General features: G+C 39.3%; 1 protein-coding gene and 1 long non-coding RNA gene across 3 annotated transcripts in view; both read right to left on the bottom strand.

The window, feature by feature from the left end:
- APOO (apolipoprotein O) overlaps positions 1-7310 on the bottom strand; it is a 31795-nt gene extending 24485 nt beyond the window's left edge. Inside the window, exons 1-3 of one of the 2 annotated variants that reach the window (XM_035330634.1) lie at positions 7197-7310; positions 3821-3931; positions 1309-1428 (exon numbers count right to left, since the gene is read on the bottom strand). In XM_035330634.1, the coding sequence (XP_035186525.1) occupies positions 1309-1428; positions 3821-3931; positions 7197-7205 (240 nt within the window). In that variant the 5' untranslated portion in view covers positions 7206-7310. Of the gene's footprint in view, positions 1-1308; positions 1429-3820; positions 3932-5745; positions 5791-7196 lie in introns of those variants that run through there. The other variant, XM_035329819.1, reaches the window with a different exon arrangement.
- Positions 7311-8974: 1664 nt separating this feature from the next.
- On the bottom strand, positions 8975-14076 carry LOC118170374. The gene is made up of 2 exons (XR_004752779.1): positions 13868-14076; positions 8975-11259 (listed from the first exon to the last, which is right to left on the bottom strand). It is a non-coding gene; the product is annotated as an uncharacterized LOC118170374 (long non-coding RNA).
- Between the last annotated feature and the right edge of the window lie 138 nt (positions 14077-14214).

Raw genomic sequence — 14214 nt, 5'->3', positions numbered from 1 at the left:
AAACACACTTCTTGAAATTTTACGGTACTCTCTGTGAGCATGCAAAATGCAAGTTTAGCCATTCTCCTGTCGTCCTGTACTGTCACAGGACTGTACCGAATCCAGGTATCCCAGATCTTGTGATACTATCAACTTCCACGAGATAGCTTTTCAGGATATAGCAGTGGAATGCTACCACTGCCTCTTTTAGACATTTTTCCCCCTGACTGAAGTTACTGCTGGTTGTGGTTTGGTTTTGTTTGTTGTTATTTTAAGAAATAAATTCTACACAGAATGTGTTCAGCATAGCAAGAAAAGCTAAGGTATAGGGGTGAAGGACATACAATGTAAGGACGCTTGGATTTAGATGTGAGTAACATACTAAAGGGCACAACCCTAACAAACTGGCAACTATGAAATTTACACACAGAAATGGAATTGTAGGCAGCTAGTGAACTATACAAAACAGAACATTCAGGTGATGGTTTTGAAGCTGATACTCTGACTTCGTATCAGCCCAAATCCCAGCTGGTATCAATTATGGGCTTGGGCACAAGTTCTTAAGTAAGTGCTTTTACTAGCCTGTCTTAAGGCCTGCTACACAAGGATTACTTTGACTCTGCATAATTAATGTTTGTGTGCTTAACATTTTAGGTACTTGAACATTTTTTGTCAAAAAGACAAAAGTTTCTAATATCTAGTTATCACTGAAGGCACTTCAAAAAGCTTTGCAACGCTCCCTGCACAGGAAATTTACTTTAAAGGTAACATTACCTTAAAAAAACATTTTACAAACATCATCAGAAAGCTAACCTGAAATGATATTCCAAAATAATAAGCTTTTCCTGTTGTGAAAAAAAAAAAAAAGAAAAGAAAGCCATGGGGAAGATTTGTTTGTGGAGACACCAGCTCTTTCAGCAACAGCAGCTGATTCTTAGTTTATGAAGTTAATTATCAACCTCTCAAGTAACTTTGTTCCCTGATAACTACTTCCCTGTAACTACCTTACAAAAGTTAACCACTTAAAAATGTTACAGAAAGCAATTATAAGCTTTAGTTATTTTTTTGAGGGATATAAAATGCAAAAAAGCGGAGGTTTAATTCAGCAAATTAACAGAAAGAAATAATAGTTTACATGTGAAAGTGGGGGTAAATATCAGCTGAATTGTGGAAAATTTTAAGTCATGCAGCATTTTGGAAAACCGTCTGTATAGCTATTATTTTTTTCTATTTTTTTTGCTACTGTCTATTGATTATGCATCTAAAACCAACACCCAGCTTGACCCTTACCACCAAACCACTACCAGACGCAACACAAAACCATTATACCTGACACCAGGCTGTGTATGGCTCCATAGCATGCCGTAAATGTGAAACCCCCTCTTCCAATTGGGTTTGTGGATTCTCCACATATTTAGTCTCACGAGCTGGAGAGGAGTAGAGTGACAGCTGTGAATATTAGCAAACAAGAGGTTAAAAACAGAGGTGTAATTGTGTAAGTAAGTCTTCAGGGTATGAACGGCCTAACCAGAGAACACCTAACATGGTGCTTACTGTATAAACAATGCATAATATAAATTCAGGTACAGCTGTGAGACAACCATTATGAGCAAAGTTTAATTATACATTATGAAGAAGATGACTTTAATTGCTACGCAATTCATCCATAGCTGCTATATGATCTAAGTCACAGGTTATAAATTAATATTAAACCAGTTTAATAAGAAGACAAAACATAATTGTGCAAAACGTTTCTGGTCTTAATCAGCACCTCTGGTTCCCAGTTAACATACTACATGTACTAGAACTCTGAAATCACAATCGATCATCTCCTATATTTGTACAAGCCATCATTAAAGAGGCTAAGTTGTTTCTAACAAAAGTAACATCCAGTATAAATTTGTTTCCGAGCAGGAAAACGGCACTGCATCCCAATGCTGCAGTCATTAACCACATTAGCGACCGCCAGCACCAACAGCACCATATGGCTGAGCAAATAGGAACTGTAACACCCACCTGAAAAGCGATGGGCATCTTCACATAGTAAATACAAAACCAGTGTTCTGGGTTTAGCATCACAATGTTTTTATTACAATTACCTGAACACATCTAAGATTGTTGTATTCCATTAAAAAAAAAAAAAAAAAGACCTAAGTCTGTAATGTGGAACAGCAAAGTTCAGATCAAAATGAAAACTGTTCCTAGCAGTTTATATCCTGCACTGATGCTTAGAATGAAAAGTTTCTATTTTACACCACGTTTACTTTGGGAGTTTATTTTAAACTAATGTTTTTGGCAGTTTATTCTCAATTAGTGTTGACACATATTACTGCTTCAAAGCACAGCTAGACCACTTTTCAAGATAAGTTGGAAAACAATGGTGTCTCTACCATAATAAGAAAGGCTGCTAACCGTAATTAAGATACATAATGACACAGAATTTGTCAAAGAATATGACAATCTGCGCAGCTGGATTTCCCACAATATTTTAAAAGACAACCATCTGAAGTCTCATTTCCCTAGGAAATCTGGTCACCTCTGGCAATCGTTCTCACAACCAGTTTAACTTTGATCCTGTTAGACATCCTAATGGACATGTCTGACACTAGAACAGAAGGCTGAGAGATAATGGAGTTCCCATACATTTTATGAAACTGGACAGCTGCCAGGTCACAATTAACATAGACTGAAGGCTAAGAACAGCCACCAGAAATCCACTGCTGCACGTTCTGCTCTGCTGAAGCTGATCAGGAAGCCAATTATTCAGCACACACACAACTTCACCCTGCTGCCTCATCACTGACTCATGCCAGTGGCGGCACAGGGCACTGAGAGGCCCAAGCTAAGGTTACTTCACTGAGGTGAAGCCAGGAGGTTGCTCCGACTATTGATCCTCTCAAATTGCATATGTGAACTGCTGATGTAGGCACATCCACAAGACCTACATACACACTAAAGTTAGTTTCATTTAGTTTCATTGCTTGTCTAACACTTCAACTTGAAGTACTTAAAATTTTAAAATAGCTATAAGCTCTCATGTATATAAAGTCACATTTAGTTATGAATTACAAAAAAGTCTTTTCATGCTGGAGATTGTTAAAAGCTTATGCAACAATGCTGGTGAGTCACAACACTACAGTTAACAGCGTGTCTTAGAGCTCTGGCTGTGATATAACCAAAGCATCTGTAACACTTCAGGGAAGAAAAATCAATGTCATTGCTTATTGTATTTGTTGTTAGTTAGGTCTGAATCCTGAAAAGCAAGGAAAAGTTATATAATTTTAGGCAGATGCAGCATAGCCTGTAGGCTACAACACAGGATTCAAAGCAAGAAATTTTGTCTGAAAAAATAGAATCATTGTATTTTTAGGAAAAAAACTTTTGACTTTGCTCTTTTATTGGAAAACATGAATGGCGTTTTATTAGAATTTGCCAATAGTATTTGCAATTTAAAATATATGGTGTTACTTGGACAAAAAGCAGATAGTCCCGTGGATTTTAAACATGATCACCAGTAAATCCAGAAATGTGGAGAGGAAACTTCTGAATGAAGAACAGAAGGCTTCAATGCAGGAAAAAGCTTGCAGACAAAGAAGTCTACGCTATTAAGCAGAGGGCATCAGATGCTGGCCTCAGGTTTAAAAAAAAAAAAAAAAAAAAAAAAAAAGCACAGCCATATCAACATCTCTAATACAGAAAACAGAGAAGCAAGTTTATAGCTAAGAATTTAATCTAAAGAGTACTAAAGAGTAAGAAGTACCTAACTGGTTTCATGCCTCAAAGTGTGTTGTCTTTCAGAATTCTGCAGATATTTCTGCACTAGGGCTCTAACCATACTTACCTCATCAATTTTCAGCAACTCTTTTTTGGCAGTTTCTTTCTCTGAAGAGGAAGCATAAACTTGGATAGAGAGCAAGCTCAGGCTTACAGGGGTGGCCCCCAGTCGAATTATCTAGAAACATTACAGGAGGACAAGCAAATTATTAAGTCCAAACAAAATGGCAACATATTTGAACACACCCCACACAGACAATGTTTATGCTGTAGCGTATGGTAATAAATGATGAATTAAGATGCTTGGAAGTTGGGAGAAAGGAGGGTCAGTGGTATAAAATCTAATGCTGTCAGGCACTCATCTGGTAACACCCAAATTATTCAGAAAAACCTAATGCTAAAGGAGAAGTAGATACAAATGCTGACCTCATCGGTTTTCAACTCACAAAAAGATCGTGTTTTCTCTTATGTGAAATATAATTTTTCAACTTTGCCAGTATAGACACTAGCAATATAATATTCATATTTTAACAACTTCATGAATGTCCATAACTCTCCCATTTTCCTGCAGTTAGTACCAAAGAGTTCAGCATCTCATTTCTAGTTATCGTCTACATCTAGATTTCAAAAAAGAAAAGATGAGACCTACAGTTGAAAGTATCAGAACATAATCACCAATTTCTAAGAATTTTAGGAACATCTACTTTTATGTGAGAATGTGAATTACAGCATATCATGTCAGACACCTGACAGTTTTTCTTTGTTCTTCAGGTTCCATCCAGGCTCTCAACCACCATGTGGAAAGTGAATCTAATTCTTCCTGGATTCCCGACATACATTAAGTTGTACTTCTTTACAGAAAAGAATGCTTTAACAAAAAATGGAAGATAAAAGTCTTAGCTGTGTAGTGAATAAAGAGTGCACAGAAAAACATTTTCCAGCAAATGCCTATCCTTATTGACAGCGATGCTTTACTCAAGAAACACAGTTCAGATGGGAAACTTTTCAGTGCCTCATACTCCCGTTACTGCTCAGATAAACCAGTGCCTTAGACGTGCAGCGTTATGGCAGCCCGTGTTCGGTTGGATCAGGTCACAACACGAGTGAACCTAATTGCCTATGTCCACCAGACTGGAAAGGTCTGGCTCTGCCCATGGCATCCACTCTGAAAAGTCCTGCTGCCCACCTGGCCCTAGCTTTGGTGGCCGGACGTTTCCACCACAAGGCAATTTACCTCGCCGGTTTGGCAAAAGATCTGCCCTGCAAAAGAAGAGAGCTTTGTGCGGGTTAGAGAGTTTAATCTGTTTGTGAACCTATTCACGCTGACAAGCACTAGAGGGCTGTGTGACCAGGAAAGAGGGGATGAAGGAGGAGGAGGCAGCAAGGCCTCTTCCTCGTCAGTAATTGTAAGGGTACATTGCATTGACCTAGCTGCTTGTGAAACTGAAGCCGTGATCGAATCGATTCATCTTTCACGACAACTGACCTAGCAGCTGGATGACTGTTCTGAAGCTTTGTTTCTGCCCACTGCAGAACTGCTAGAAAACAGCTTTAATATTTTTCAGGCTCTATGTTTATTGCACGCAGATCAGCATTTCTTCCACTGCTTTGCAAATTGAATACATATATTAAGCATGTAATGTAACCAAGAGACTCCTTCAAATTCAAAAATAGAATATGTAATTGTTGGACTTTCTGAAAATGTTCATCTACAGGCAGAGAAACAGCACACAAGAACTAGGTCATAGGACTGTTCTTCAGAAAACCATAAGGGATCTAATGGATCAAAAGGTATGTAAAAACTTCATTAAAGTGGAAGTTTTACCTTATCTGTATTTATGGACACATTATTACAGCACAATAATGAAACACCACAAAGACCACCAGGTCAGCTGTTTCACAGCCAAAGAAAGACGTGAACAGTCTGTAAAAGCGCTTGCTTCAAGACTCTTCACGTACTTTCATTAGCCAAGCTACACAAACACCACTAACCATTAAGAATTGTAGAATATATTTCCTCATCCTTTCCTTTTCTCACTGCAAAACTGTTCTGCCACTGAAAAGGCAAGAATCTGAAACACATTTTCATTCTGAAAAATATGCTTTTAGTAAAATATTACTTTCTGTGATTTCTCAAATGCTTACAAACAAAACACATGGCTAGAAAAGACATCAGGATATTCTTTACTCCATCCACTTTACTCAAAGCGGTTTCAGATTTATTTAAACTGCACCTAACAGTTGCCTGAACCGCGATATTCAGTGGGAATATTTTGTGTGAACCTAAATTTCAAGGAAGTCTAATAAACCGCAAATGGCATTGTCAGAACAGCTATTCCATCAGTGGCATATACCACGCTTCAAAAAGCCACTCAAAAGGATAAGTATATGAATTATAATTCCTGAATATGGCAGAAGCTTGTTAGGTGAATACACATGAAGAAGTTTTTACATCTTCTTCAGTGTAACGCTACCACGAGTGTTTCCCGTATTAAAAACAGCAACACCCAGCAGCATCCCAAAATAAAACTTTAATTAAAAGTATAATTCATTGTTGATTGCCTCTGTTTAGGAAAAACAAACCCAGTCTACTGTGTTAAGCAGCAGTTGTGAGGGTTTCTGTTATTTAACAGCATTTACGTTGTTTGAAAGTTATCTAAACGTCGCCAGAAGTAGCAAGTTCAAATGCTTTTAAGTAATTGTGCTTTTTATGCTAATATGCATGCAAACAGCGGAGCATAAGAACAGAACCACCTTGGTTTCCCAAAGCAGCGATCACATGAGTACTCAAAAAGAAGCTTCTACTGTTCATATTAATCAAAACATGGAAGTGCAGGTAGTTACCGAGGGTTTCATATTTACATTTTGGCCAACAAATGAAACTAGCCACCAGAAGTGCAAGATTAATGCCTCCTTAAATGCACTGTTCAAGCTATACTGCAACGGGCCTCTGGATCAGCTAAGTTTACGGGACAGATGGGACCGGCACGGAAGCAGTGTATGTACCCATGCACACAACAAAACCTTTAGGACCTGGTCTCCTAACTCCCTATTAACCCCATGTTACTAAGCCAAGTGGGTCAGTGAAGCATTTTGCTGGCGCTGTGCCTTCTGTTTGCCTCGCAGCTGCTCAGCGAATAAAAAAATAAATAAATAAAGGAAAACGATTCTGCCTAGGCAGTGCTCTGGATTTACATTAACTACAAAGAAATAGAGTGCTTTTTTTCTTTGGTTTTGTTTTGTTTTTCAAATCGGAGAATTCACCTTTAGATGTGCAGGCACGGGACGACTCCCAAGGAAATAATCCCTGGAACCCGAACGTTCCACGCTTTCCGGGGGGCCGACACAGCCCGAAGCGGCCTCACTCCTCCCCCCCTCCCCGGGCCGCCAACGGTCACCAACGGCCCCCCACGACCGTTACCGGCCGCTACCGGCCGCCTCACCTTGAGCATGGTGTCGCCGCGCTCTGACGTCACCAGCCCGCGCGCCGCTACGGGGCGGGTGCGGGGGGGGGGGAGCCCCGTCGTGACGTCACGCGCCGCGCGTGGCCCCGCCCGGGCGCCCCGGAGACGCGTGCGCGCCCTCCGCCGCCGCCGCCGCCATGTTGGGGGTCCCGGCGCCGCGGGCAGGGAAACGGGGGCGGGCTGGGGGGGCGTGGAAGGAGGCTGCCGCTCCCGGCCCCGGGGTGGGCGAGCTCCAGGCCGTTGGGGCACGCCCGTTCGGAGGCAGCTGGCGTCTGCCGAGAGGGAGGGTCTGCCACACGTAGTGCTCTGCCTGGCTTCTAAAGGAGCCGTAGGGGAAGCAATGAGTACTGCAGTCCCTTCAGCTAAGCCAAATCAGCCCTGCGTTCTGGTCTGAGCCATGGGAACTCCGTTCCATCATCAGTTAATAAAACACCTTGTTTCTGCGGATTTGCTGGCCAGAGGTTCCGCTTCCCGTTGTGTTCGAGATTTTTTGCACCACTCGAGGCCAAGGCAGCAAATACATCAGTGGAGAAAGAACAAACAAATGGGGTTATTTAGCTCTTTGTCGTGTGTCATCATTTTCTGATCAGTTTCTGGCGGCCTGGCGCTGGTTATTTTTAACAGCTGGTTGGATACTTACCCTCTTACTTCGCTCACGCAGCACTGACACGTTTCCAAGGCCAACAAGCGGCTCGCCTTTGCTGAATAACCTTAACCTTGAGCAGCGACGAAAAAAAAGCTCCCTGCAAGGTTTAAAAACAGACGATTTATATGTTTTGTTTTGTTTTGTTTTGTTTTTTTCTGTATGCTTTGTTCAGAGTAGCCGCTGGGCGCGGGCCGTGCAGGCCCCGTCCTGTCACAAGCCGCCTCCGAGGGGCGAGGCGGGCCGCCGGGCCTCGGAACCCGGCAGGAGCCGGCGCGGCCTGGCCGCGGCTTCCACGCGGGCTCCAGCAGAGGGTGTTAAGAGCACCGCTCTTCTGCCTCCAACCCTGAGCTCTGCCATCTGGGCCCTTTTTCCTGGGACAGGAAGAGAAGCCTGCACTCATTTAGACACGCAGAAAAGACGGCGAGAAAATAACGGTGATCCTCTCGTGGGTCTCGCCAAGTCCAAACGCTGCAGAAATTTAAAATAGTTAATATTGCTTTTAGAATATAAAAACCAGCGTCCCCTCAGTTCCAGAAAAAATATATCAGAACGAATTTTTACCTAAAAAGTTAGAGCGCCTGAAGAACATGGTAGCAAATAGTTCATCAGAAAATTAATTGTGGAAAGATAGACGAGGCGCTATTATAATCCTAGATTTTCATTGCGATGATAGTTCTTTTAGTTCCATCTTAAAGAAAATTCCTCCCTTGGCTTATGATAGTCTCTTTGTAGACTTGATGAAACCAGGTGTAGCAGGAATCAATATTTTCCAGACTAACGGGGTAGTTTAACCATCATAGGATAGGACAGGGCAATGCTTCTCAGTGAGCTGTTTACAAAAATATCCGACGGTCCTTCTTATTTGTTAGATTGAACTACTGTCAGGAGCAATCTGAAGTAAAGTAAGAAGAACGCAGCTTGTGCCTGCCTTCTCTTTTTAAAGCTTTATTGTATTTTTCTGCTATATTTTACAGGCAGCAGGTGATGCTTGCAAGTTAATGGGATATCGGAAATATTTCAAACAAATGCTACAAGATGAGCTTTGGTACCAGAACATACGGTCACAGATGAAACACATTGCTACAGTGAAAGATTACATTCATGAAGGAAATGTTTTCAGGTATTTTATAACAGGTTTGATTACGAACATTCTCTCTTTAGCAAGGAAGTGTTGTATCTAAAATGTATGTATACAAGTGACCTTTGCGTAAAGAACGGGCCTCTTTCACCATTGAATTGTACTTTGTGCAGTCAGTTAAATCTGTAGAAAATAACCAGTCAGGGCGTAGCAAACATTTGTGGAAAAATGTTTTTTCAATGTTTTACGGCAGCTTTGTGAGAGTGTGGAGAGTGATGGGGTAGTTTGCAAAGCAGGCACATTTCCTGATGTGTTTTACTTGTTAATGGTGTATATATTACAAAGGCATATTTTTGTGATCTGTTTATATGCAGTAACTACACAGCAATTATTGATACTTTAATGCAGATATAATCATTTGAAGAATAGTAGTTTTATAAAAGTTTCTAATGCAGACAATTTTATTGGCTCCAATTTTATCTTTTTTTTTTTTTTTTTCTTTTGTGAAAGTTCATCTTTTAAAATGACTGATATGACTGATTAAAAAGAATGGGAAAATCTTTATAGAGAAGACCAATGGAAATGTATTAGTTTTCATGTAGGTGCATTGTTCTGTTACAGCATATCAGTAATCTGGATGAGATCCCTGCACGGTGGCCTAAATAACTGCTGAAGAAGGTTGCCTCTGCAAAATTTCTCTAGGCCAGGGATAACATATGCCATAATGGATCATGCACATTCCAAAACACTGTAAGACAAACTTAAAAAGGAGCTGAAGTTTCTGCTTCTGAGGCCACAGAAGAAAGACCTTTGGCATGATCAGCTCCTGTCTGTTTCTAATGTTAGGGAAGAACCTGTACCAAGCTCAAGTTTTAATTTCCAAGGAGTATTCTTCCCTTTCATTGGTAATTAGCTTTTCTAAATACTCATGAAATAAATATTTATACTAATGAAATAAATATTTCCTTTAGAAACCTGCAGCTCAGAGAATTTTGAAAATGTTATCACAGTCCATAAATTATGTCAGTCCAGGCAGAAATAAAATTTAAGGTAGTAATCCTTTGCCTTAGCTATTAGGGTCTGATTTTTCATAAGGTTGTATTAGATTGCTTATTTACATTTTTTTTTTTTGTCAATAAAATAAGAACAATCCTTTCTCTAGCAACATGACAGCTGTTTGCCACACATTTATAGTTACAGTAGAAAACAAATGAATTTGCTGCACATTCCTGTTAAAATATGAGGTTGTAACATCTTTCCATTAAATATCAGCGCTATTACCTGACACTGATCATTGGAAAACTTTATATATATGAAAGGCTGGCTTATTTTGCGGTCCTCCTTCATGATAAATCTTGTATGTATTTAATTTATTTTTTTCCAGGCACTTTTTCTTCACTCAAATGAAATTATATTCTTCATTTTTCACTAATGCCAGGACTTGCCACTATTGTTTTGCCAGCCTGTTTAAAGCTTATTTTTTAAAATCTGTATAAAATAAACTGCTTTTCTGCCTCTCACTGCTTTTTTATGTGCTTTAAGTTAAAGGAATGCTGTTTGGCAGGTCTCTTTTCCTTTCAAGTTACTGTGAAACCATGTAGTTAACAGAAAATGTTTAACCACAAGGGCTCCAATAAACTGAACTGAAAGTGGTTGTATATTTTGGTGGGCTTTCTAGATATTCTGCACAAAGCACAGTCGGATGTGACACATCAGGTATACAGCTTTACTAGGTAGGCCTCCAAAGCACACAACCCTTTTCTCGTGTTCTTGTCAGTTTTAGCACATATTTGTTAATCAGCTAATTGAACTGCCTTTTATAGGGGTGTCTGATGATGGACCTTTTCCAAGTTCCTTTCTGAAGGGAGGGCATTTTGTATGTTCACAAGCATCCTATTTAATTCTATTTTATTTGTTCCTTATTTTGAAACAACAAGAAGAAAAGCACGTGTTAAATATGTTTTATTATTATTATTAATTATACTGTTTTATCTGAAGTGAAACTTACCTTGTGCTTTTGCTTTTCATTCTTAAACATGAGTAGTTCTTAAAGTATTTTGAATTTAATGCTTGTTACAATTGCTCTTCTGGAAGCTAAAAGGTCTGAAATAATACACCGAAAAACTGAATTGAAGGATAGAGACACCATTGCAGATTTCTTCTTGCTTTCCTACTGACCTACCTTTAACTGCATGAAAGGCATTACTGCATTTTAGTACATGCTGTGTCATCAACTTTGTCACATTCTGACAGCATTCAAAATATACTCAGTGGTTTCTAAATCCTTAGAGATGCCAGGTAAAAGAAAGAAATGTATCCTGGAAAAAAAAAAAAAAAAAAAAAAAAGTAATACAACTGAATACAGTTTCACTTTTGATATTGCTCTGGTTAAACACCCCGATGTTCCTTCTGTAATTCAGATCCTTGTCTTTTTACTGCAGCAATCAGTAGCTCGAGTTCCATGTGTTTGTATTACACCCTTGCAGCACTGATGAATAATTCTTCTGTTAAGGAGTTGTTGATGCTACCAACAGAGATGTCAGCTAAGAGTGTGGTGTAACAATCATCTTCAAGTATACAGCTGTAACACTACTAATAGCAGTGAGAACATATAAACTAACACACTTTTTTTTTTTTTTAAAAAATTTTTTTGGCACCCATCACAACAAAGTCCAATTCTTTTCAAAATTTAACTACATCTCATATTTCAGTAGATCTGGATATATCTTTGACATTAACTGAGGCTAAAATGATGTTGCAACTGTTGACAGTCTCTCGGTTATTTACTACATCAAATGCTTTAACTTCATCAAGAAGTTATTCTCACAGTAATGCTTCATTTCTTAGCAAGAAAATTGGATATCTTAATTTGCCTATGAATATATTTTATTGGTATTTAGATATGTTCTAACAGTATCCACTCACACTTCTAGGACAGGAGGAGTTACATGCAGTCCATGGGACTTACCAACTCGTACACAAAAGCAGCTCCTGGAGAATGCAAGGAAAACTACTGTATGTTATGCTACAGCTTGCATGATAAAAGCTAGCTGTTCTGAGAAAGATTTGTGTATACTGAATAGTAAAGCCCATACTTACGCTGTTAGTTAAATCGTGGTTTAAACTTGGATTTGCTTCCTTATTAAACCCCTAGGCTAGGGCTTGAAACCTTGGAAGATCCTAGGGATCATAAGAGAAGAGGAGCATTCTCCAGAGGTTTATTGTACAGAGTAAACGAGGAGCAAGACAGAGCAGAGTAGCACACTAAGAGCAGCATGAATTTCTTTTCCCCTGATGCTGCCACCATCATTTGATGTAACAGGAAAAAGAACATAACAAAATCCCTGTATTATTCTGTTGCTAGAAGGTAAAATTTAGTTTCGTGGTTTTATTTGCTCAATCTAGAGTAACACCCTTTTTGGGAGGAAAAAAATGTACTTGGTTATTAAAAGGTTTTCTCTTCTAGGTCCTCATTTCCATATAATTCATTAGCCACCTCTTCACTTTAGTCTTATTGGCCCACTATGGTGTCCACACAGTCAAATGTCGCTCTTCTCAAGCTTGACAGAAAATAGCAAAAATTAAGAGGGTGTGTTTGAAAAAGAATGAATGGTATGAGGCAAAACTGGAAGCACGATACGTTTTTCAGGATATATTCCAGCATTTTTGTGGAGAAGTCATTAGCCAGGAAGTCCCACTACAGTTTCTTGCTCTTTAGTACTGTGGCAAATTATGGTTGTTCAGGCTTGTTTTGTACCTTTGCGTTCCCTTTGCTTTCTTTGCCTTATGTTCATCAAAAAAGATCACATCTGCTACCTTCAACTACTGTTTCCGTTCATTCTGTTTCTCTTTTCCACAAAAGCTTAACATTTTCCAAGGAAGAGCAACACGCAGCTTCACGCATGTTTAATCAAGTGCATTTAGGAAGCGCTAAGACATGTTTCAGGGGTCTTTCAAAAGCATTAAAGAAAACTTTCATCTGCATAGTTTGCTGCAGCTTTTTCATTCAGAGCAATCATTGGCAACCTTATGTCTTCACCATGTTATCACCTAGTACTTCTTCTGATGGGAAGCAAGTTACATTTTTGCCCCTACACGCTATGGAGCAAGGCTAAGATCATGGTTTCTTTTGTAGGAACTACAGAGGCATTGGGTAGTGGTACACAGACTGACGGGCTTCACTTTTTACTGTTTTTCTCTAGTACAGCATTTGGAACTACCTCTTCGACTTGTCAGCTGCATCAGTCTTGTGTAGTACAACATGGTCCCAGCGCAGCTAAGAAAACAATGCTTTAACGGTTTTATAGATTTATAGATGAGAAAAATGTCATGTTTCTCAAGTGTGATTTAATAGATTCTTTTTCCTATATTTTGGTAACGCTGTTTGGTACTACACAGCTACCGAAACTGAACATTACGAATAGGAATGACTTTGCTGAACATCAATAAATGGCAATTTCACAAACCGAAAAGCCCGAGGATCAGTCTACTGTTGCAGCAGAATAGGAATATGAAGCAGCTAAATTGTATGCCTGGTCACAGGCATTATCTCTTGAGGACACTCAATGATTTGCATCCTCAGCTGATCCTCAGCACAAGTCTTCAGAAGTTAAAGCAGTGGAAAATTGCTAACCCACGTAGTCACTTTAACGCATTCTGCCTGCTTTGTGAACAGACTGCAGATATGAAAACACGGCTTCCTACACTTCCTAAGTTTAGAAGAACTGATATATTCATTGTAATTATTTTTTAAAAATGAAGTAAAAAACAACTCTGTACTGCAAACCTAGGATATAACTCAAACAATTATCACACTTGCTTAGGTTCAGAACTTCTCTGAAGCGCAGCTGGTTGATTATTTGGGTGTTAATAAGCTTGTATGGAGATTCCTCTGGCTGCAGTATTTAGGTTATTTCACTTACTCACCTTGGTTTCAGAGAACAGTACCGTGCCAAAATCCAGCTCTTTCAGAAATCAGCTAAAAATTTCCAATAAGCTTGGTAATAATCCGATCAGCTCCCAACTTTAAGGACGTGAAGTAGGACATGACGTTTTATTAAAATAAAAGCTTTAGTTCAGTTAATTATCATTACTTTTTTCTTGTCTACAAGATTCTTTTCATAGCATAATTTGGATATTTTTATTATCCAAGTGTGTTGGATAATTTGTCAGGAGAATCAGTGAAGGAAAAATATCACTTGATGGTAACACAGTTGCAATAAATGAACTGAAAATCAGGGATGGGAAGCTTTTGCACTGTTAATTGTCTTCCA

Source organism: Oxyura jamaicensis, chromosome 1, assembly GCF_011077185.1.
Source record: "Oxyura jamaicensis isolate SHBP4307 breed ruddy duck chromosome 1, BPBGC_Ojam_1.0, whole genome shotgun sequence".
NCBI lineage: Eukaryota > Metazoa > Chordata > Aves > Anseriformes > Anatidae > Oxyura > Oxyura jamaicensis.
The sequence above is the reverse complement of the archived record's forward strand: the minus strand, read 5'-3'. Positions and strand labels throughout refer to the sequence as shown.